At 40.0% G+C, this 22,664-nt stretch overlaps 1 protein-coding gene across 1 annotated transcript; it reads left to right on the top strand.

The window, feature by feature from the left end:
- Window positions 1–3,649: 3,649 nt before the first annotated feature.
- LOC140188483 (proproteinase E-like) lies at window positions 3,650–22,287 on the top strand. Its single transcript, XM_072244778.1, has 8 exons — window positions 3,650–3,686; window positions 4,839–4,924; window positions 9,876–9,973; window positions 12,485–12,613; window positions 15,223–15,359; window positions 16,627–16,769; window positions 20,017–20,169; window positions 22,270–22,287. The coding sequence occupies exons 1-8, from the start codon at window positions 3,650–3,652 to the stop codon at window positions 22,285–22,287; spliced, it is 801 nt and encodes a 266-aa protein (XP_072100879.1).
- The last annotated feature ends 377 nt before the right edge of the window (window positions 22,288–22,664 follow it).

Here is a 22,664-nt window from a genome sequence, read left to right as displayed (position 1 = left end):
TTTTCTGATTGGCTATTGGTGACTAATGGTACTTGTGCAGTGGTTGTATTGGGACCACTTCTTTTCACATTATTTGTCAATGATTTGGTTGAAAGAATTGATGGCTTTGTGGCCAAGTCTGTGAATGATAAGAAGACAGGTGGAGGGTTAGGTTGTGTTGAGGAAGCAGGGAGTCTACAGAAGGACCTGGTCATATTGGGAGAATGGGCAAAGAAGTGGCAGATAGAATGTAGTGTATGATTGTGCACTTTGTGAGGAGGAATAAAGCCTTCGATTATTTTCAAAATGAAGATAAAATACAAAAATCCAAGGTGCAAACAGACTTGGGGGTCCTCGTGCAGGATTCGCTAAAGTTTAACTTGCAGGTTGAGTCAGTGGAAAGGAAGGCAAATACAATGTTAGCATTCATTTTGAGAGGACTGGAATATAAAGGCAAGGATGTAATGTGAGGCTTTATAAGGCATTGATCAGAACACACTTGGAGTATTGTCCCCTTATCTAAGAAAAGATGTGCTGGCAATGGAGAGAGTCCAGAGGAGGTTCACAAAAATTATCCCAGAAATGTAAGGGTTAACATATGAGGAGCATTTGATGGCTTTAGACCTGTATTAACCGGAGTTTAGAAGAATGAGGAGGAATTTCATTAAAACCTATCGAATATAGAAAGGCCCAGATAGAGTGGATGTGAAGAGGATGTTTCCTATAGTGGGGGATTCTAGGACCATGAGGCATTGCACCATAATAGAGGGGTGTATATATTTAGAACAGAGATGAGGAGAAGTTTCTTTAGCCAGAGGGTGGTGAATCTGAAATTCATTGCCACAGATAGCTGTGTAGGCCAAGACACTGGGTATATTTAAGATGGAGGTTGATAGGGTTCTTGATTAATGAGTGAGTCAAAGATTACAAGGATAAGGCAGGAGTTGAGAGGTATAATAAATCAGCCATGATGGAATAATGGACCAGACTTGATGGGCTGAATGGCTTAATTCATCTCTTATGTTTTATGGTCTTATGGTTTTAATACTAGAAATCTTTCACACTCACTCACAACATGAAACTCTATGGCAGCTCCCTACGGACTTAGGAAATAGCTGGACTGAATTCAATCAGAGGGTCTCCATCAGCTGAACATTGGCACAGATGGAGTGGAACCTCCTGCAGAATAATGCAGGTTGATCTGAGAGTGCAGAGAGCTTACATGGTGCAGTCAACCATGGGGAAGTGTTCAGATCTAACTCCAGCAATTGCTCATCCAGGCATTTATTTAGTTAGTGTTTAGCTATTTGGAGATACAGTACAGAACAGGTGTTTCTATCCCAACGAGCCATACCACTCAGCAATCAACCTATTTAACACTATCCTACTCACAGGACAATTTACAGTGACCAATTAAACTGCTAACTGTTACGTCTTTGGACTGTGGGAGGAAACTGGAGCACCTGGAGGAAACCCACAAGGTCACAGGGAGAACGTTCAAACTCCTTACACTGGGCACCAGTATTGAACTCTGAACCCCGACCCTCTGAGCTGTAATAGTGTTGGGCCGTGAACATGGGTCATTACATAAATCATTACATACCACATCACTACATACACCGCCCCTCCCTATGTACAGTATTTGGGTGCAGGTGGAGAGGGACATTCCAAAAAACACCTGTAGTGGATCCCTGGGAAGATTTAGAGATATATAAATGTTGACAACGGCAGTCATTTCAAAACCTTTGGTGATGGACAGTCAGAGGTCCTATTAAGCAGGCTGGTTCCCAGAGCGTGTTGCCACTGCTTTCCTCCTCTCTGTCGACACCTGTTGACTGCCTGTGAGTGATGAAAGCAGACTAGGAGACATTGTCAATATGAACTTTAGAAAGGCATTGAACGAGGTTCCATATGGCAGGTTGATCCAGAAGGTTAAAGCACTTGGGATCCAATGCAAGGGGGCTAATTGGATCCAACATTGGCTCAGCGATAGGAAGCAGAGGGTAACGGTGAAGGGATGCTTGTCTGATCGGAATTCTGTGATAATGGCGCACTGCAGCGATGTTCCAGAGATATGTGTATTAAGTTCAGTGCCCACTGTAAATTGCCTAAGAAGTGTTGACGGACCATGGGAAGTATAAATTAGGACTAGCGTTTGAGTGTAGATACTTGATGGTTGGCACAACCCCAATGATCTCAGTGACTCGTTTCAACACTGCATGACTGAGCCTACCTGGCTTTTTCTTCAAGCTTTGATTTCAATGACAACACCTAGAAAACACAGGCACATTCATTACATTGAAGTTTTGGGGCAATTCACTGATATCCAAATTTCAATCACTAACCCACCAGAAGTGAACTGGATATTGCTGACTCAAGTTGCCATATTTAACTGCGCCATCCCCTTCCCCTAGGCAGACCCATGGCCTCGACTTTGTTAAATATCCCCTTTGTTATTTTCCATCAGGATTTAAAACATGAATTTAAAGCTGAAGAGGCTCACTCAGAAACATTTGGCTTATTGGACTCATGGCCTCCACGCATTGTTAACCCAGTTATCAAATCCTTCCATCCATTGAGATGGCCACGAGCTTCTGTGAAAGCTCCCATGAATTAAATAGTTACATTAACAACTCCATTATCATCAAAAAACTTTTCCATTGGATGGCGACCAGACTCATTTTATTTGGGTAAGTAGAAGTAGCTGACATGTTGATACAGTTCTTTGATAAATTGCTATGGCAGGTGTATTCCATTGCTTTTTATCCCACATTTTTCTCTTTCTTTGGGAATATTGCAGTCTCTCTGCACATTTATTTGATTTTGCTGTATACTTTAGATAGGAGTTCTTTTATCATTACATAATGCAATCTTGGTGTAAAAGGAAAACCTTGATGAGGGATTTTCAGTGTAACACTTATGATTACATTTGGAATCCATCATCATTTGGACTTGAGTTGTTTTTGACCACCATGCACGTTATCAGCATACGGCAGATGCATACTCACTTCTGAGTGAGCAAACTAGAAAAACAAGTCAATGCAAATTGTGTGGGAGATCTGTACTATAGTTGATTTCTTGCCTTCTACATTATGTTTAGATCCATTCTCCCTTCTTGTGTATGCAAAGCAATCTGATCTTGGAAGAAGGAGTATGGCTTATATCCAAATGTTGGTTATCTGGATTATGTCCCAAAATACAGACACTGCCTTTGGAACTCTGCTTCTGCAAAGTATCTATATCTTCTAGAGAAAAACTGGAAGAAAGTAGAGGTCTGGAATTAAAAGAACAATAACTATCCTCACTACAATTTCAAATTAGTTTTTACAAAGATCATGCCTGTCTTTAACATGTTTTAAACTTCAGAGTTAAAGCCAATTATTGGAGCGATATGAACAAGATACGGCAGGTATTCTTTCCATGGTTTGGTTCATCCTTCATCCCTCAGTGAAAGAAAGAAAGCATTTTGTTCAGTTTTATACAATAAACAAAAGTGGCACAACCTTGGTGCAGATCTGAAGTGACAGATGTCAACTGTTAGCATGATTAAATACATCACTTCAGAGTTAAGTTTGTTTTAATAATCCAGAAAAGTAATGATTGACCTTGAATTGCCCAGGTTGATATAAAATGCCTTCAGTTCATTTGTTGCCTGTGACTAACGACGGAAATGAAAGCCCTCCTTGTCCTCCTGTTTGTGGCTGGCGGTAAGTTAACTGCTGCTTAAATTAGTATATCATCTGCACATAATCATTCTATCTAATTCAGTGTTAAATAGGAAGCAGAATCTCCCCTTAGTCACAATCCTGGGCCCTTCCCGTTGTTCAAGGCTACTTATAGCTCAGCTGAATTTGACATTGGAGTGAGACAATAAAATAGCTGGTGTGGGAATGGCCAATACCACAATAGTTCCAGATATTCCTGTATTTGTTACCACAAATTAACAACCAGAACTAGAATAATTATTCCTCTGGGCTGGATCATTAAAGGAATTTTCATTAAGTCACTGCTCTGGAATCAGTTAATACTTGGTTAGATGCTCTCAAAGTGAGTTGTGTGAAATGACCTTCAATATAATGAATTGACACAACCAGCCTCCCAGCACTATCAACCTGTCTTCAGTCCTGGCCTCCAGTGCAATCCATGTGGATTTTGTGCCTTCTCTCTGTGACCGCGTGGTTTTCCATCAGGTGCGTTGGTTTCGTCCCACATCATGAAGTGTTCCAGGTTCATTGGTTTCTTGGCCATTGTAATTTTCTCCTCTCATACATATGCGTGGTAGACTCTAGGGCAGGGGGTTCCCAACCTTTATTTAATCTCTGGCCTCCTATCATTAACTGAGGGCTCTGTGGGCCCTAGGTTCGGAACCCTTGTTCTAGGGGAAGTAGAGGGGGATGTGGGGAGAATAAAATGGAGCTAGTGTATATGGGTGCTTGATGGTTGGCGTGCATTTGTTTGAATGATAGCACCTATTTCTGTTCCCTGTAATTCTGTGATTCTGTGAAACGTGGAAGACTAAAATGTATATCCTGGAGTTTTTGTTCTATTTTACTGGTTCTTTACTCAGGATTCTCTCAACATCGATGGTAAGGTGGCAAAATATTATGGAGCTTTCAAGGATAAACTATATTTAGCTTGGCTCAAGTTGATCATTCTTTTATGCTAACTGAATTTGTTAGCATTAGAAGTTAATCTCCCTCTCCCTACGAAAGTGTCCTTTCCTCTTAGGAATATTTTCAATAAAAATATGGAGCTATTTTAAGTGCCTTGAATAATTCTTAAGGTCCAGTCACTACCATTCAAATAGAAATGCAGTTCACTGTGCCAGGTATTAACAGGATAAACTTATGTCTTTTCAGTCAATGCCTGTGGAAGTCCCAGCTATCCAGCATACAGCAGGGTAGTCAATGGAATTGAAGCAAGACCATACAGCTGGCCCTGGCAGGTGAGTTAATGAGGAATGCATTATACATAGAAAAATATAAGAATAATCTTCATGGGCCGGCTGGTGGCACAATGACATCAGCGCCGGACCCGGGAGCAGAGGTTCCCGGGTTCGAAACCAGTCGGGTCCGCTCCCAAGTACGCTTTCTATCTGTGCCAGGTTGTGTGTCGAGATCGCAACTTGACCTGGTAAAACAAAGGGAAAATACTGCAAAAATGTCGGTGTGAGGAGTGGTGCGCCACACAGTCTGTCTCTCTCTCGTTCCGCGCCTTATAAAAAGCCATGAAAAAGACATCATCATTGACACACGCACGCACATGCAGATGCACACGCACAGACGTGCACTCACACACATGCAGACGCACACAGACAGACCTGCACGCACACAGGCACATGCAAAAAAAAGAAGAATAATCTTCACATTGCTTAGGGCCTGTCAGCAGATATATTAGCTTATCTTCAGCTGCATGCTAAATACGTGAAGTAGCACTGACTGTACGTTGTCTATCAAAGTCATACAGCATAGAGACTATAGCCTTCACCCCACCATGGACACGTTGACCATTAAGAACTCATCTATACTAATGCCAAGCTTATGAATTGGAATTAACGCATGCATGTAACTACATAATGAATTTTGTGCAAGGCACCAAGGGTAAATTCCACCCTATTACCCAGTCTATGGGCACACAGAGAGGTTCTCAACTGGGCCACCTGAACTCACCTGGAACAGCAGTCTAAGGATTTCAACTGCTCTTATTTGCCCTGACTCAGAAAGGGAATGAGAATCATCTATGGTTGTCATTATCCTAGAAAACTGTTTTTTTTTTCTGATGTGCAACAGTTAAGTTACTCACTCAGTGAACACTTCATTAGGTACACCTGTACACCTGCTCATTAATGCAAATATCAGCCAATCACGTGGCAGCAACTCAAGACTTAAAGCACGCAGACACGGTCAAGAGGTCCAGTTGCTGTTCAGCCCAAACATCAGAAAAGGGAAGAAATGTGATCTAAGTGACTTTGACTGTGAAATGATCATTGGTGCCAGTTCGAGTAACTCAGAAACTGCTGGTCTCCAGGGACTTTTCTTGCACAACCTTCTCCAAAGTTTACAGAGAGTGGGGTGAAAAACAAAAGAACCATCCAGAGAGGGGCAGTTCTGTGGCCAAAAACGTGCTGATAATGACAGAGGTCAGAAGAGAGTGGCCAGACTGGTTCAATACTGACAAGAAGGTGACAGTAACTCGGATGACCACGTGTTACAAAAGTGGTGTTGCAGAGCATCTCGGAATGCACAATTTGCCAAACCTTGAAGTGGTTGGGCTTCAGCAGCAGAGGACCATGAACATACTTGCCTAATAAAGTGGCCATGATTGTAGCGCAAGGCTAATTTATTAGTGATGCCAGAAAAGGATTTGTAACGGCGTCAAAAGAGTTATTTAAGTGCAGTTGTTGTTGTTAATGTCCACACAATTAGGCAGGTGCATTAGATATATTTAAGAAGTATGTGGACAAGTATATAAATAACAAGGGTTTAGGGGATATGAATCAAGTGCTAGGAAATGGGTTTTGCTTGAAATTACATTTCAGCTGGAATGGACAAGTAAGGGCTGACAGATATTTTCCTGTGCTGTACAATGCTGTCACTCGAATTAGGCAGACCTCCCAAACTTACTACCTAAAAAGAATGAAGTTCTGGCCAAAGTTCCAGAGAAAATAGGAGCAGGTGTAACCTTCTCAGTTCCCCATTCAATGTGATCACAGCTGATCTATGCCGATCGCAAGACCTCTTCTCTGTCGATTCTTCTTGGCCTCAGGTCCTCAACCTTTCGAAGATTTATCCATCTCATCCTTAAATACATCCAAGAATCAAGCCTCTGCCACCCTCAGGGGGGCAGAAAATTCAGAGATTTAAAGAGCTGCAAAGATCCATGCATGCCAGAAGCTTCAGCACTGAAGAAGCAGAGAGCCAAGGAAAAGTACTGTTTAGGTTGCAGATAATAATAGGAAGAAACAGTTTTAATCATACCCTGCTACAGGAAGACCCCGTGTTTAAGTCCGATTAGATTTAATCAACTTTCAATCTTACCAAATGCTGTATGGAATATGGGAATAAAAGAAGAGACGGTGAGAAGTGAACAGATACATTGCTTGGAACTCGGTCCACAGCTGTGCCTGCTGTTAAACAGAGAGAAAAGAGGACGCATTCAATGTGAGCACCACAGTAGCGTGACACTATTGCATCTCGGGACATTCCAGGGGTCAGAGTTCAATTCCAGTGCTGTTCTGAAAGGAATCTCTGTATGTCCACCCTGTGGAATGCGTGGATCTTCTCTCACAGTCCAAAGATGTACCGGATAAGTTAATTGGTCATTGTAAATTGCTCCATGATTAGGTTAGGGCGAATCGGGTTTGTTGGGGGTTGCTGGGGCAGCATGGCTTGAAGGGACAGAAGGGCCGACTCCACACTGTATCACTAAATAAATAAATATACACATCCTGGTGACTGATCTCTATTGCTGTGCTGGGGATACAGAAACTGTTGAAAATACTCCCCTATTTAAATAGAATCATCAGAAAGAGAAAAGGCGTTAATACTAACAGCTTTCATCAGAAGCGGAGAAAGTGATGAAACAAATTTTTGGAAGCTGTGTAAATGGGAATAAGAGAAATAACAACAAGGAAAGGTTTTAATTGTAGAACATTTTAAATGATGATGACAAAGAAGATTGGCAATAGAATAACAAGAAAAAATGCTGTTCAAAGGGAATTTTCAAGGGGAATATTATTCAGTCAGAATCCTGCGATAAAAAGTCACTTATATAAATATGAAGTGTGCATTAGTTAGAATGGCAAACATTTGTAGAAAAAAAACAATAATTACTCTGTACGTTTCACTGAGAAATAAAAACTTCATGATTAAATGACAGTAAATAAAGGGTTTAAAGATAATATGAGATTGAGAGAAAAGGTTTATGACATTGCCCAAAGAAATCACAAGCCAGGGTTTATAGAAGACAGCAGCGATTAACCAAATATTTGGAAAAAAAGAAAAGAAAGGATAAGTTTTGTAGGTATTGTATTACCCTGTAATAAGAAATATATAAAAGGTATAAATTTTACAGCAATATAACAAAGGTGGGGAATAACTTCGCTGTGTAAGTTAAGGAGAAACAGAAATGGTGCTGAGGTACTTAAGATAATTAAAATCACTAAACAGAAACTGCTGGAGAAATTAAAACCAGACACATTCCCTGGACCTGATAGACAGCCTCCACCTTGAGGTCTATATCAGTTGGCTGCATAAACAATGGTTGAAAGAGGAATGAAAGATGGATCTCTCGATAAGGTCCCCTACCATCTGGGCCATGCCCTCTTCTCTTTGCTGCTACAGGCAGGTTTCAGGAGTCTAAAGACTTCATGTTTTGTAAGCTATGCATGATTTGCATTAATTTAAGTGTACAGTGTTATTAATATTTGTGCACTGGTTGAACATCCAAGTTGGCGTGGTCTTTCGTTGATTCTATTATGGTTATTACTCTACTGTAGTTTTATTGAGTATGTCCACAAGAAAATAAATCTCAGGGTTGTATTTTGATAATAAATTTACTTTGAACTTTGAATGTATCTGATGTTTGACATGCTTGTAATATACTGTGCTACTGCAGTTGCAAAGGACTTACTTGCAGAGCTTATTTATATCCTGCATACTGTATGTGGGCCCCTGAGAATCAGCTTAAACTTGAACTTGAGTTCGTGACGATCTCTAACCAAAAAAAAATGCCGATTCTGAAAGTGTCCTTGCTACTTGGAAGGTAACATTTCCCAAAGGGGGATAGACAAAGTGGTGAACTAGTTAACTGGATATGGACACGTTAACTCTGCAATCAAAGACACATGATATGAATAAACTGAGAAACATTTTGGACAAATCTAATAAAGTCATTTTGAGGCTATAACTATAGCAGAGTGGATAAAGATTTTCAAGAAGAATTTGATAATGTACCACATAAATGTTTGCTATGTGAAAGTAGATGTCTTAGGGTTGGGATAAATTATAATCATGATCAAAGATTAAATTTATTATCAAAGTACATATATGTCACCATATACCACCCTGACAATCATTTTCTTATTGACATACTCAGTAAATCTATAGAATAGTAACTATAACAGGATCAACAAACGATCAACCAGAGTGCACGAGACAACAAACCGTGCAAATGCAAATATATATAAATAGCAATAAGTAACAATAACATGAGATAATAAGATAAAGAGTCCTTAAAGTGACATCAATGGTTGTAGGAACATTTCAATAATGGGGCAAGTGAGTGTAGTTATCCTCTTTTATTCAAGAACCTGGTGGTTGAGGGGCGGTAACTGTTCGTGAACCTGGTGGTGCCAGTCCCGAGGCTCTTGTACATTGGAGATCTCTGATGACGAATGCATGGAACATAAAGGACAAAATAGTTGGAAAGAACTGGCGTTTGTGAAATTGACAAATCGTTTCATGTAACAGTAAAATTCCAAAGCACGTATCTGAACATAGTGTAGCTCAAGGCTGAGTCTGCTGTAAATTAGGTAGCAGAAAAGATTTGTGATTAAACAGGAGAATATATTTGAGACACAGGATCAGCCACAACCTGCATGAGTTGCAGAAACAGCTCAAAGAACCATAAAGTCTGTCACATACCTGCTTCTTATGTGCTAATTGGATTAACAAATCATTGTCTGAAATGATTGAACTCAGTACAGTGGCTGAAGACTGTTGTGTGCCTAATGAAAAGAGGAGGTGCTGTTCATTAGTCTGAAGGAATAGCACACTGCTTATATTCCATATTTCCAGTGTTTGACATATTTTGCTTTTGTATCGATCAGTATGCTATATTTCCTTGCTCCCTCTGTTTCTCTCTTTTTAAGATAACGTTCTCTGATTTGTTGCTAGGTTTCCTTGCAAGTGGATCGAGGAGGCTATTATTCCCATACCTGTGGCGGAAGCCTCATTGACAGTAACTGGGTAGTAACAGCAGGCCATTGCATCCAGTAAGTCTTTATTCGGCAAGAAAGAAACATTGCTGCCAGTAGAGACTTTCCATAAAGCCGTAGACAGACAGCATGGAAACCACCCTTCCGCCTCATCAAGATTATCCTGACCGTTAAGTAAACACTAATCCATTTTATCCTCCACACACTCCCGTCAACACCCTCAAATCCTACCACTCACTGATAAACTTGGAGCTATTTGCTGTGCCCTAATAACTCACCATCCCACGCATTTCTAGGATGAGAGGAAACCAGAACAGTCAATCAGAATATGTATATTACTTGTACAGTCTGATTTATAGGATTGCTTTTATAAATATATTTATTGTGTTTTTTGGATTTTTTTATTGTGTCCTTCAGAACCTGGTTTAATATCACTGCCATATGTTGTAAAATCTGTTGTTTCATGGCAGCAGTACATTGCAATACACAATAATAAAAACTGTAAATTGCAGTGTGTGTGTATATATATATATGGTTAAATTAAATCAGTAGTCTGAAAAGAGAAAAAGAAAAGTCATGTGGTAGGGTTCATGGGTTAATGTCCATTCAAAACTCAAAGGTGAAGAAACTGTTCCTCAATCGCTGAGTGTGTGCCTTCTGTATCTCCTTCCTGATGGTAACAATGAAAAAAGAGCATGTCCTGGGTGCTGGGTGTCTATAATGATGGATGCTTCCATTTTGAGGCATCACTCCTTGAAGATGTCCTGGGGAAACTGGTGCCCATGATGGAGCTGAGTGAGTTTACAACCTTCTGCAGCTTATTTTGATTCTGTGCAGTGCCCCCTCCCACCATATCAGTTAGAATGCCCTCCATCGCACATCTGTAGAAATTTGCAAGTGTCTTTGGTGACGTACCAAATCTCTTCAAACTTCTAATGAGATATTGCCACTGTCGTGCCTTCTTTGTAACTGCATCAATATGCTGGGCCCAGGATAGATCCTCAGGGATGTTGACCACCAGGAGCTTGAAATTACTCGTCCTTTCCATTTCTGATCCCTCGATGAGCACTGGTGCGTGTTCCCTCGTCTGTCCCTTTCTTTATGCATGCCGTGCTTTTTATGTTGCATCAAATTCAGAGTAGCAATCATTTTGTTCTCCTTTACACCTGAATAACGACAATAAGCAATCTTGAATCTTGAACTTGAGCAAACTCATGTGGCCACAGGGAGAACTTACGTACTCGACACTTACAACATTGAAAGTTAGATGAGAACTTGGGTCGTTGGAGGTGTGAGGCTGCAGCTCTGTATCACCCAAATGTTGCTGTTCTAGCAGCTTATTTCATTTACCTAGTTTTATACTGTGCCTAGATTAATTCCTCAGTTGAAAAGGAAGTAAAAAAAAAATACAAATTTGTCAAGTGTTGGTAACTTAATGAGCAATATAGATTTCTAATCTTGAGGATAGCTCTTTCCACACTTCTGTGCAGTGTTGTGTGTCTTCAGAACTTCATATTGTAAATTGGCTTATTTGAAATCTGCTGTCCCCAATTTCATATATGTTGTGAAATTCAAATGAACTGCAGTTGTTGGAAATTTAGGATAAAAACAGAAAACAGTGGAAACACAGAGCGAGTCAAGCAGTATCTGTGGAAAGAGAAACAGAATTAATATTTAGGGTCTGAGATGAAGAACACTGGAGAGTTAATGCAGCTTCTCTTTGCAGATACCTAACTGACTGATTGGCTTAGTTTCTCCAACCATTTTTCTTTCTTTTCAAATCTTGTTATTGTTAAATAAAGGAAAAATAACATGAGTACATCAAAGTAACAACACTTACAATGCCTCAAAAAAAACATTTTCTTAAAGATTGAAAAAAAATTTTGTAATAACAAAAAAAACCTACTAAGCAGAGAAGTGAGGAAAAAAAAAGAACCCTTTAGATGTACAATCCCAGAGTCATGCGTCATACAAAAAGCTTCTAAAAATAAACATCAAACCACCAGCAAGAAAAGAAAATATACTAAAAGAATTTACAATTAGATCGTGGAAAAATTATATCAATTAACTCAAATGATAATAACAAGCAAATGAGCCCCATCTTTTCTCAAAATCAAGTAAAGGTTCAAAGGTTCGACTTCTAATTTTCTCCAAACTAAGACATAGCATCACTTGAGAGAACCATTGTGACAAAATGGGAGCTGATGTGTCCTTCCACTTCAACAGAATGGCCCTCCTAGCTATCATTGAAACAAATGCAATAACATGTTGGTCAGACACAGAAATACCATGAATATTTTGAGGAACTATTCCAAAGAGCACAGTTAATTTATTAGGTTGTAAATTAATTTTAAATTCTTTAGAAATTGTTGAGAAAACCGACTTCCAGAACTGTTCCAATATAGAACAAGGCCAAAACATATGTGTCAGTGCAGCTATCTCAGTTTTACATCTATCACCCAACTGTTTTTATTTATGTTGTTCTACTGTATGTCAAGGATCAGAAGCACACTTTTATCTGTAATGCAAGGTTCCTTACACAGTATTAATAATTCATCGTCTCCAAAGCTCAGGCCGTGCTTATCGGGTGGTGCTTGGTGAGTTCGACAGGGGTACGGAAGAAGGTCCGGAACAGACTATTTATGCAGCAGAGATCTTTGTTCACCCTCAATGGAACCCCAGCTGCCTGTCCTGTGGGTAAGGTGCTAACACTGTCCTTTCTTTCTGTCTGCATTAGTTGTCAAAGTGACTTGCAGTTTTAACACTTGCACAAATCAAAGGTACTCTAATTGGGAGTGGAGGCCAGGGAATTAACTCTGCTCATGGAGTTGACAACTTTCTGAATTGAGTCCATCAGATCCTGGAATGATGAGTTCCCGTTCTTAACTCACAAAATGATTCATGGCCTGCTGACTCACAGGCCTCTGCTCCAACACATACTGGTTTCAATTTACACTGAGGCACATGAAACATATATCCAAGAGACAAGAAACATATATCCACACTATTTACACGTTGAGACTACATAAACTCAACGTTGCAGATTGTATATGAAATGGTTACGTTGCTCAAGAAGCAAACACGCCCGACAGAATCACAGTACGCATACACATACAGATACAAAGAAAATGACTGATGCTGAAAAATGTGAAGCTACTGACTTGGTTCACTGAACAGAAACACAGAATATTTGTTCATTGGTGAGAGATCAAATAGCGTTGATGTTGAAAGGGACATAGTACACGTACACAAACCTGCAGGGTCACTAGCCCTGGACAATAGTGCTGAGGCAGAGGACAAGCCATGAACATGATAAACGATGGCTCAAGCTGGAAGAGCAGCAAAGCACACTCCTGCTCCTATTTCTTATTTTCTTCTGAATAAATATGCAAAAATTGCAATGCAAATTCTTAAATAATGTCTCTCCTGCCTGGACCTTTCTCCCAAACTTTTAGTATATGGTAACATATACATACTTTGACAATAAATTTATCAAAGTACACTTTTTAGTTATCTCCAGTGGCTTCAGATCAAAGTGATCTCCACGTTCGGCGCAAAAAAGAAACTTTGGCCTTTTGCGGTGCAAGGTTTGTATGTTTATGTACCTGGCCAAATTTCTGCCAGGAGTATTGTGTTTTTGACACTCAAGTATTTAGTTTTCATTCCCCAAATTTGGTGCAGACTTGAGAGTTTGGGATCGAAAATGTCTTTTAACGAATCTGAAGTGAACTACTATCCTCATTGCCAAACATGTAATGCCTTCAGAGTGCATTGGGACGGAGGTTTACTTACAAGACCGTATATTATTTAGATGTTACAAGCACAGCTCTTGAAATAAAATTGAAGACTACAGACTGGATGTGGAAAATGTTGCATTATTGAGAAGCAGACTGAACATATAACTAACAAGAGAAAATCTGCAGATACTGAAAATCCAAGTAAGACACACAATTTGCTGGAGGAACTCAGCAGGCCAAGCAGCATCTGTGTGTGTTACTTGAACATATAACTGCTGACCAGTCAGGTCATTGAAGAAGCACAAAGAGAGAAGCATGTTCCATGCTTAGAGATACATTAAGTGAGTCATGCAAACATGGTCTTTAGGTGCAGCAGGCTATCAAGAAGGCAAATGGAATATTGGCCGTCATTGCTAGAGGGATTGCTAGAGCAGGGAGGTTGTGCTGCAACTGTACAGGGTACTGGTGAGGCTGCATCTGGAGTACTGCCTGCATTTCTGGTCCTTTTACTTGGAGAAGGATATACTGGTTTTGGAGGTGGTGCAAAGAAGGTTCACCAGGTTGATTCCAGAGTTGAGGGGGTTAGACAATGAGGAGAGATTGAGTTGCCTGGAACTGTACTCATTGGAATTCAGAAGAATGAGAGGGGATCTTATAGAAACATATAAAATTATGAAAGGGATAGATAAGATAGAGGCAGGAAAGTTGTTTCCACTGGTAGGTGAGACTAGAACTAGGGGACATAGCCTCAAGATTTGGGGAGTAGATTTAGGACAGAGATGAGGAGGAACTGCTTTTCCCAGAGAGTGGTGAATCTGTGGAATTCTCTGCCCAATGAAGTAGTGGAGGTTGCCTCAGTAAATATATTTAACACAAAGTTGGATAGATTTTTGCATAGTGGGGGAATTAAGGGTTATGGGGAAAAGGCAGAAAGGTGAAAATGAGTCCATGGCCAGATCAGCCATGATCTTATTGAATGGAGGAGCAGGCTTGACGGGCCAGATGGCCTACTCCTGCCCCTATTTCTTATGTTCTTACATAGCAGTCAAAGTATATTTGTTATCAAAGTATGTATATGTTACAATGTTGAGATTCATTTCTTTGCCTGCATTTACAGAAAAATAAAGAAATACAACTGAATTTATGAAAAACTGTAGATAAACAAAGACTAACAAACATTCTGGAAAGTGAGCCTGTAGGCTGTGGAATCAGTTCAAAGTTGTGCTGAGTGAGGTTATCCACGCTCGTTCAACCATCTGATGGTAACAGGGTAAGACCTGTTCCTGAACATGGTGGTGTGGGACCTAATGCTCCTGTACCTCCCACCCAGTGGTAGGAGCGAGAAGAGAGCATGGCCTGGAAGGTGTGGTCTTTATTGATGGGTGCTGCTTACTTGTGGCAGCAAACCATGGACATACGTTCAATGGTGGGGAGGGCTTTGCCTGTGATGGACTGCTGTATCCACCAATTTCATACAGCAGCTAACATTGAAGTTCACTTTAAATCAAGTGTACAGATGATAAACTAAAGTTTGTTACCTGCCTGCTTTCTGAAACATTATTCCTTTAGGAATGACATTGCTCTGATCAAACTTACAACACCTGCCGTACTGAATGACAAAGTCAAGACGGCCTGCATTCCTCCAGCTGGTTACATATTTGAGAATAACCATCCCTGCTACGTGACTGGATGGGGAAGACTCTACAGTAAGTAGTCCATGCTGCAGTTCATGGTCCTTTTCTGGTAGGAAGAGTTCCTTCCACCAAAATCATGGATCTTTCCTTTGGCAGTTGTATTGACTTACTTGGTGAACAATGATAGCCGATTGGATCTAAAAGACTGTGACTTCCATGCCATAAATGTTACTGCTATATTTAATGTTGTTGCATTTTCCTGAGGGCTATTATATTCCAATTTTTGTTTTTCCTATTCATTTGTATTCTTTCACCATTGCTGTCTTCTGCCATATTGCCCTGGACTTTGCCTGAAATCAAAAGAGTTATCGACATCTCACTAAAAGGATGCCTTCTCCAGGGTAGACCTAGTCCCAGTGTCTGTAACCCACCAACCAACAACTGCTCCCTTTACAAGATCAGCTAAAACTCACACTGCCAAAGGAATTAAGGGCTTGAAAGTTATTCACTGATTGTTCTTATTCAGTTCAGTACTAAGGCTGATAGATTAACCTCCAGGGAAGACCTTCTACAAGTTTAATTTATTACGTATATTTTCAAAAAGTCAAGCTTACAGTTAGATGCATGTATGCACAAGTGGAATGAATATCTTAATGCAGCATCACAGGGATGTAAAATCATATAAGCAGCTTTCACAAGAAAAAATTGCATTAAATATAAATTTTACCGCAATTTTACAAGAAAAACACAATTCGAACAAAAAAATAGTGATCAAAATAGTCACAGTGTTGCTAAACTGTAGTGATTAGGGTTGGGCTGGTTAGAAGGAACTGGCTGAAGGGAAATAGCTGTGGTGTGTACCTCCTGCCCAACGTTAACTGCAAGAAGGTGGCATGGCCCGTGATTGTGGTGAACTTTGATGATGGACGTTGCCTACTTGAGGCAGCACCTCCTGTAGATACTACGGATAGAGGGGCATGAATGTACCTGTGATGTACTGGAATGAGCCCACTACGCTATGTCTTCAAAAGTCAGTCAATTTCAGGAGAGGTCAAAGGGCAAGATGCCAGAAGACAGTTTATTTTAGTTAATATCAGCTTATATTAGTTTATATTAAACTTAATTCATTATTATCGTTGGACATTAAATTAAGGGAATCATTGGTATAAGCGTAGGATAATATTCTGAAATTGAAGTGGCCTACCTTTAGTGAAGAAAAGTATTTCTCCCACCTTATGAAATACCTGTAACGTCTAACCAGTGGGCTGTGAGAATTGCTAGTCCTTACATATTCCGTTTCTTCCTATGAGTGCATGCTTACTCATATCTACCTTCACAGCTGGTGGCCCACTTTCAGAAAAGTTGCAACAAGCACTACTGCCCGTTGTTGACCATCAAACATGCGAGCAGAGAGACTGGTGGGGGAGCAGTGTGAAAACTACCATGGTTTGCGCTGGAGGATATGAGAAGTCTGGATGTAATGTATGTCATTTCTGCACACTTCAATTTTAAATACTTGGTGTTTCAGAGGATATGACAAGCAGATCTGGGGAAACTGATCATTCGTAAATTTTAAATTTTAGATCTGCATTCTTATTGAAGTGTGGAAGGCCCTTCAGGGAGATCTGTGGGGAAGATGATGAGAGGTTTTAACTAATAGGATAATCTTGAAAGAGAGGACATAGTTTCAAAACAAGGGGGTGGTTATCTAAGCTTGACAAGGATAAAAGCTCCTTCCTACAGTGGATGGTGAATCTCTGGAAATCTACCCCGGAGGGTTGTCGAGGTTTGATCACTGGAGTATTTAAAGTTCAAAGTTCAAAATAAATTTATCATCAAAGTACATATATGCCACGATATACAACCCTGAGATTCATTCAAGGAGGTGATAGGAATATTTCTCAAAGAATGTGAAAGAGAAGGCGAGGAGATGAGGCCTGCAGTAGGTCAGCCAGAATCATTCCAAATATGGGGCACGGTTGATATGCTAGGCAGTTTACCCCAGTCCTATTTTCTTGTGCTCTTCTCATGCTGTGGTTTCAGTTTGTGGAGAGTACTTTTTACCTTTTGAATGAACAGATTATGGGCTCAATCACAATCAAAGCAGGTGACTCTAGTTTTAAAGCCATGCTGCTGCGTCTTTTGGAATAGTTATTAAACACAGGCCCTGTTACTACTAGGATTTGGGCCTAAAATGTGCCCCTAATGCATTATTAAACAAATTGAATTGACAAGGTATAGAAGGCCGTGGAGTACGAGCTCGTGAATGGCATTTATTGATCATAGTAGTCTGATGGGCCAGTTTCTGTGTTGCATGACTCTTTGACTTCATGTGCCTTGGCTTATCTTGATCTGTATAAATTGATTATAATAAATAATCTGATCATTTGCCATTGATATTTATGGGATTGTGCTCCCTATTTGGCTCCCATGTTTCTTGCACCTCATGAGTGACTACACCTTAATGGTACCCAATTGACAAATATTGCATTGACATTGTTAATGTATCTGTGATGAGAGAGATGCATTCACCTGAGGCACAAGCCAGTGAAATAAGGAGATCCACTAACACTGCTGAGGGTTCTTTATTAGTCGTCCAGAGATGCCATTTTTTCCCATTACTGGCAAACGTCCATGCTATTTCATAGTCATAGTCATAGTCATACTTTATTGATCCTGGGGAAAATTGGTTTTCGTTACAGTTGCACCATAAATAATAAATAGTAATAAAACCATAAATAGTAAAATAGTAATGTGTAAATTATTTATGCAGGAAATAAGTCCAGGACCAGCCTATTGGCTCAGGGTGTCTGACACTCCAAGGGAGGAGTTGTAAAGTTTGATGGCCACAGGCAGGAATGACTTCCTATGACGCTCTGTGTTGCATCTTGGTGGAATGAGTCTCTGGCTGAATGTACTCCTCTGCCCAATCAGTACATTATGTAGTGGATGGGAGACATTGTCCAAGATGGCATGCAACTTGGACAACATCCTCTTTTCAGACACCACCGTCAGAGAGTCCAGTTCCATCCCCACATCATCACTGGCCTTACGAATGAGTTTTTGATTCTTTTGGTGTCTGCTACCCTCAGCCTGCTGCCCCAGCACACAACAGTAAACATGATAGCACTGGCCACCACAGACTCGTAGAACATCTTCAGCATCGTCCGGCAGATGTTAAAGGACCTCAGTCTCCTTAGGAAATAGAGACGGCTCTGACCCTTCTTGTAGACAGCCTCAGTGTTCTTTGACCAGTCCAGTTTATTGTCAATTCGTATCCTCAGGTATTTGTAATCTTGGAATTTTGGATCTCATGAAAATCAACATGTTGCTCTTTGATTTAAAAAAAGCACACTTTCATCAATGGCTCTTTACTGACTACAGCTCAGCTCAATACCACCATCCCCTCAAAACTAATCAATAAACTTCAAGACATTGGCCTCAATACCTCCTTGTGCATTGGATCCTTGATTGTATCACTTGCAGACCCCAGTCTGTTCGGATTGGCAGCAACATCTTCTCCACGATCTCCATCAGCACAGGTGCACCACAAGGCTGTGTGCTTAGCCTCCTGCTCGACCCACTTTACACTCATGATTGTGTGGCTCAGCACAGCTCCAATGTCATATTCAAGTTTGCTGATGACCCCACTGTCATGGGCCAAATCAAAGGTGGTGATGAATCAAAATATAGAAGGGAGATTGAAAATTGGGCTGAGTGCTGCCATAACAACAACCTCTTACTCAAAGTCAGCAAGACTAAGGAGCTGATTATTGACTTCAGGAGAAGGAAAACAGAGGTCCATGAGCCTGTTCTCATCGACGGACCAGAGGTGGCGAGGGTCAGCAACTTTAAATCTCCCGGTGTTACTATTTCAGAGGACCTGTCCTGGGCCCAGCACGTAAGTGCAATTATGGAGAAAGCACAGCAGTGCATCTACCTCCTTAGCAGTTTGCAGAGATTTGGCATGGCATCTAAAACTTTGACAAACTTCTATAGATGTGCAGTGGAGAGTATATCAACTGGCTGCATTGCAGCCTGGTATGGAAATACCAATGCTCTTGAATGGAAAATCCTACAGAAAGTAGTGGATACCACCTGTCCATAATGGGGTAAAGCTATTGAACACACCGACATGAAACGCTGTCACTGGAAAGCAGCAATCCATCAGCAGGGACCTGCAACACCCAGGACATGCTTTCTTCTCACTGCTGCCATCAGGAAGAAGGTATAGAAGTCTTGGGACTCACATCACCAGGTTCTGGAACAGGAACTTCTCAGCCTCTTGAAATAAAGGGAATAACTTCACTCAACATCACTTGCACCATCACTGAAATGTTCCCACAACCAATGGACTCACTTCCAAGGACTCTTCATCTCACGTTCTTTATATTTACTGCTTATTTATTTATTTATTTATTATTTTTCTTTAATTTGTATTTGCACAGTTTGTTGCCTTCTGCACTCTGACTGAATGTTCATGTTGGATGATCTTTCATTGATTCTGTTATGGTTATTATTCCATAGATTTATTGAGTATGCCCACAAGAAAATGAATCTCACAGTTGTATATGGTGACATATACATACTTTAATAATAAATTTACTTTGAGCTTTGAACACTGTGTATAATACCGGGATTTACACAGCCTTATCGTGCTTTGATTCAGGCTATGATTTTGGCTATTATACTTAATATTGCTACTGGCTAAACTTTTTTTTTAATTTAGGGAGATTCTGGAGGTCCTTTGAACTGTGAAGGTCCTGATGGATTTTGGTATGTTTATGGTGTAGTCAGCTTTGGGTCAAGTAGAGGCTGCAACACCCCTCAGAAACCAACTGTCTTCACCCGCGTATCGGCTTTCAACTCTTGGATATATTCAGTAAGTAACACAGAGACAAAAATAATGTTGTTTGCCTTGTTTTACATTTGTGGACATTCCTTTATTTCAGCCAGCTATGGCCCGGATCTTGCACTGACTTTCAGTCACTGAAAATGTTATTGGCTGCATTGATTAATGGCAAAGAATAAAAGAGGAGACAAGTTGAACAAGTGCATCCTAAATAAATATTTTAACATTTTATGTTGGCACCTAGTTATTGCCAAACGTCTTCAAAATCTGGAGTCTTGACAACAACGTTTAGGGATACTAAAGAGTGCAGAACCATTCAAACAGTTTCATGCCTCTAAGAAATAAAAGTCAAATAAGTACATCTCCTATATTGCCAAGAAATCAGAAAATACTTAATAAGAAAAGCTATGAAACAGGAACTGCTTATCATTTAGAATGTTATTTTTGTTGACTATTGTCTACTGATCTAGAATAGGCAACTTACTACGTAACCCTTAGTTAGTCAAAGCTTGCACTTCATTGCCTTTGTACAAAAAACAACGTAAACCCCCAGGCCAACAACTTAAAATATGAATTCTACTATTCCATCTGTACCAATACTCACTTAAACCACTTTTCCAATTTATAACACTGAAATAGAGATCTCCTATTGGCCTTTCTTCTACAGGCCCCGGCATGAGGGAGTTTTTCCTTGCAATGGTTAATCTTCAGAGTTCTTGCCCCTTTGCATTTGAAGCTCTTTACTTTTAAACACTTCTTATCAGTTCACTCCTTGCATTTCATTTTTGTTGGCTTTAGGTCATCTGACTAACCTATGTCACCTTCACATTGTATGTAGTCCGGGGGCTTCACAACTTTGTACCTTAGGTGATTTTTTTTTTTGTTCTATTCGACTCTGCTTCAATCCAGTCCAACCAGTTCACCCAGACACTGGGAGATAATGAGATGAATTCTGCAAACCTGCCATTGTACACAATACACAGTTTTCTGAGAATGATCTCGGGTTTAGCAGACCAATAGCAGAACCTCCTTGTGCCTATGTTCAATTGATCTGATTAAGATATCCCAGAGTGAGAATCAGTTCATCAAACAGTTCACAAAATGGAGGTTACAGAGAAGCTTCACAAAATGGCAGCCTCCTCTCCTTCAAGTACATGGCAAGAACAAAAGCATTTGGTTTGTCTTCTTCCACTGTCTTTGACCCTCTTCAGTTCAATGTTGTCTTCCATATTTTGATTCCTTCATGGGCAACAATTTTGTGTTGTTTTCTTTTTGTGAAGCTGAATTCACTATGGAATGTATTTTAATTCATTCTCATGTATTTGTTATACATTTCTGTTAAAGAAATTAACTTAGGAGTTTAGACATTTAAAGGGATCTGATGTTTTCATCATTTTCCACTTGTGAAACTGTGAAAGACATTATGTAATTAACAGAATGGGTGATTTCTTCTAGTCAATAACAATAGTTTGTCTAGATTATCTTGATAATTCTTAAAATCACCCAGCTCATCTTTGGGAAGGGTCTAAGATACAAGTGGTGAAGAATTCAATTAATGTGAAACAGAATCCTGAAAGCCACATTGATGATAGCACTCCATTCCAGGTAGCTGGTTTACACATCTGGACCAATCTGGAGAGCATTATGATGAACACTTTAATGAATGAGTAGAACAGAGGTTCTGAATAGTTATTTCTGCTAAGCATTGTGATTGTGGAGAGCTGGTATTGGTCTAAGGTAGATATTAGTCTATAGTATCTAGATTGGATTATGTGTAGAAACATTCGCTGACATTTATACTCGTCTCTCTAATTCAGAACTTCGTTGAATTCAAGAATGTAGAGATGATTACTTCTGCCAGCTGACACTCACACCTACATTTAACACAAGTGCGATTTTGATGAATTTATTCCCATGAATTCTTTTCACGTGGATAATGAGAGAAATGAAAGGACAGGAAGGGACAGGGAATTCAGCTTTTAACAATATGGGCTGCCAGCTTCAGTTGCGTTATGATCCAAGCTCAGCATAGGTAAAATCAGAGATCTTTGGTCTTGCAAACTGCTATCTTGAGTATGTCCTCCCTGTTTTATTGTTCCTAATATCTCTTCCTTTGCATTTTATTTTCAGGTAATGGGTAATAATTGAAAGGCCAGACAACAATATTTCAACATCTCCCTATCCGTGAAATGAATAAACCATTCTAATAGGCAAAGAACCTGACCGCTGTGGTTATATTGTTCCTGGAAAATACCTTGTCACATCCACAATGCCACCTTCATGATTCTGAGAAGTTTGCTTCAACCTAGTACAAATAAAAATAATGCTGAAAACACTGACCAAGTCACACAGCTTCTGCTGAAGTTTCAATATGAAACATTAGTTCTGTTTCTCGTTTCGCTGATGCTGCCTGACCTACTGAGCATTTCCAGCACGTGCATTCTTTTCTCAGATCGTGTATCAGATTCCAATCAACCACATTTCAACTATGGGCTATTTACCTGAGAACCAGTTTTGTCACGCTT

Source organism: Mobula birostris, chromosome 27 (genome assembly GCF_030028105.1).
Source record: "Mobula birostris isolate sMobBir1 chromosome 27, sMobBir1.hap1, whole genome shotgun sequence".
NCBI classification, from domain to species: Eukaryota; Metazoa; Chordata; class Chondrichthyes; order Myliobatiformes; family Myliobatidae; genus Mobula; species Mobula birostris.
This window is presented reverse-complemented; position numbering and strand designations above follow the sequence as displayed.

Coding starts and splice junctions, on each gene's coding strand:
- LOC140188483 (XM_072244778.1), top strand. CDS start 3,650: ATGAAAGCCCTCCTTGTCCTCCTGTTTGTGGCTGGCG. Junction 4,925..9,875: donor CATACAGCTGGCCCTGGCAG/GTGAGTTAATGA, acceptor ATTTGTTGCTAG/GTTTCCTTGCAAGTGGATCG. Junction 12,614..15,222: donor CCCAGCTGCCTGTCCTGTGG/GTAAGGTGCTAA, acceptor TTATTCCTTTAG/GAATGACATTGCTCTGATCA.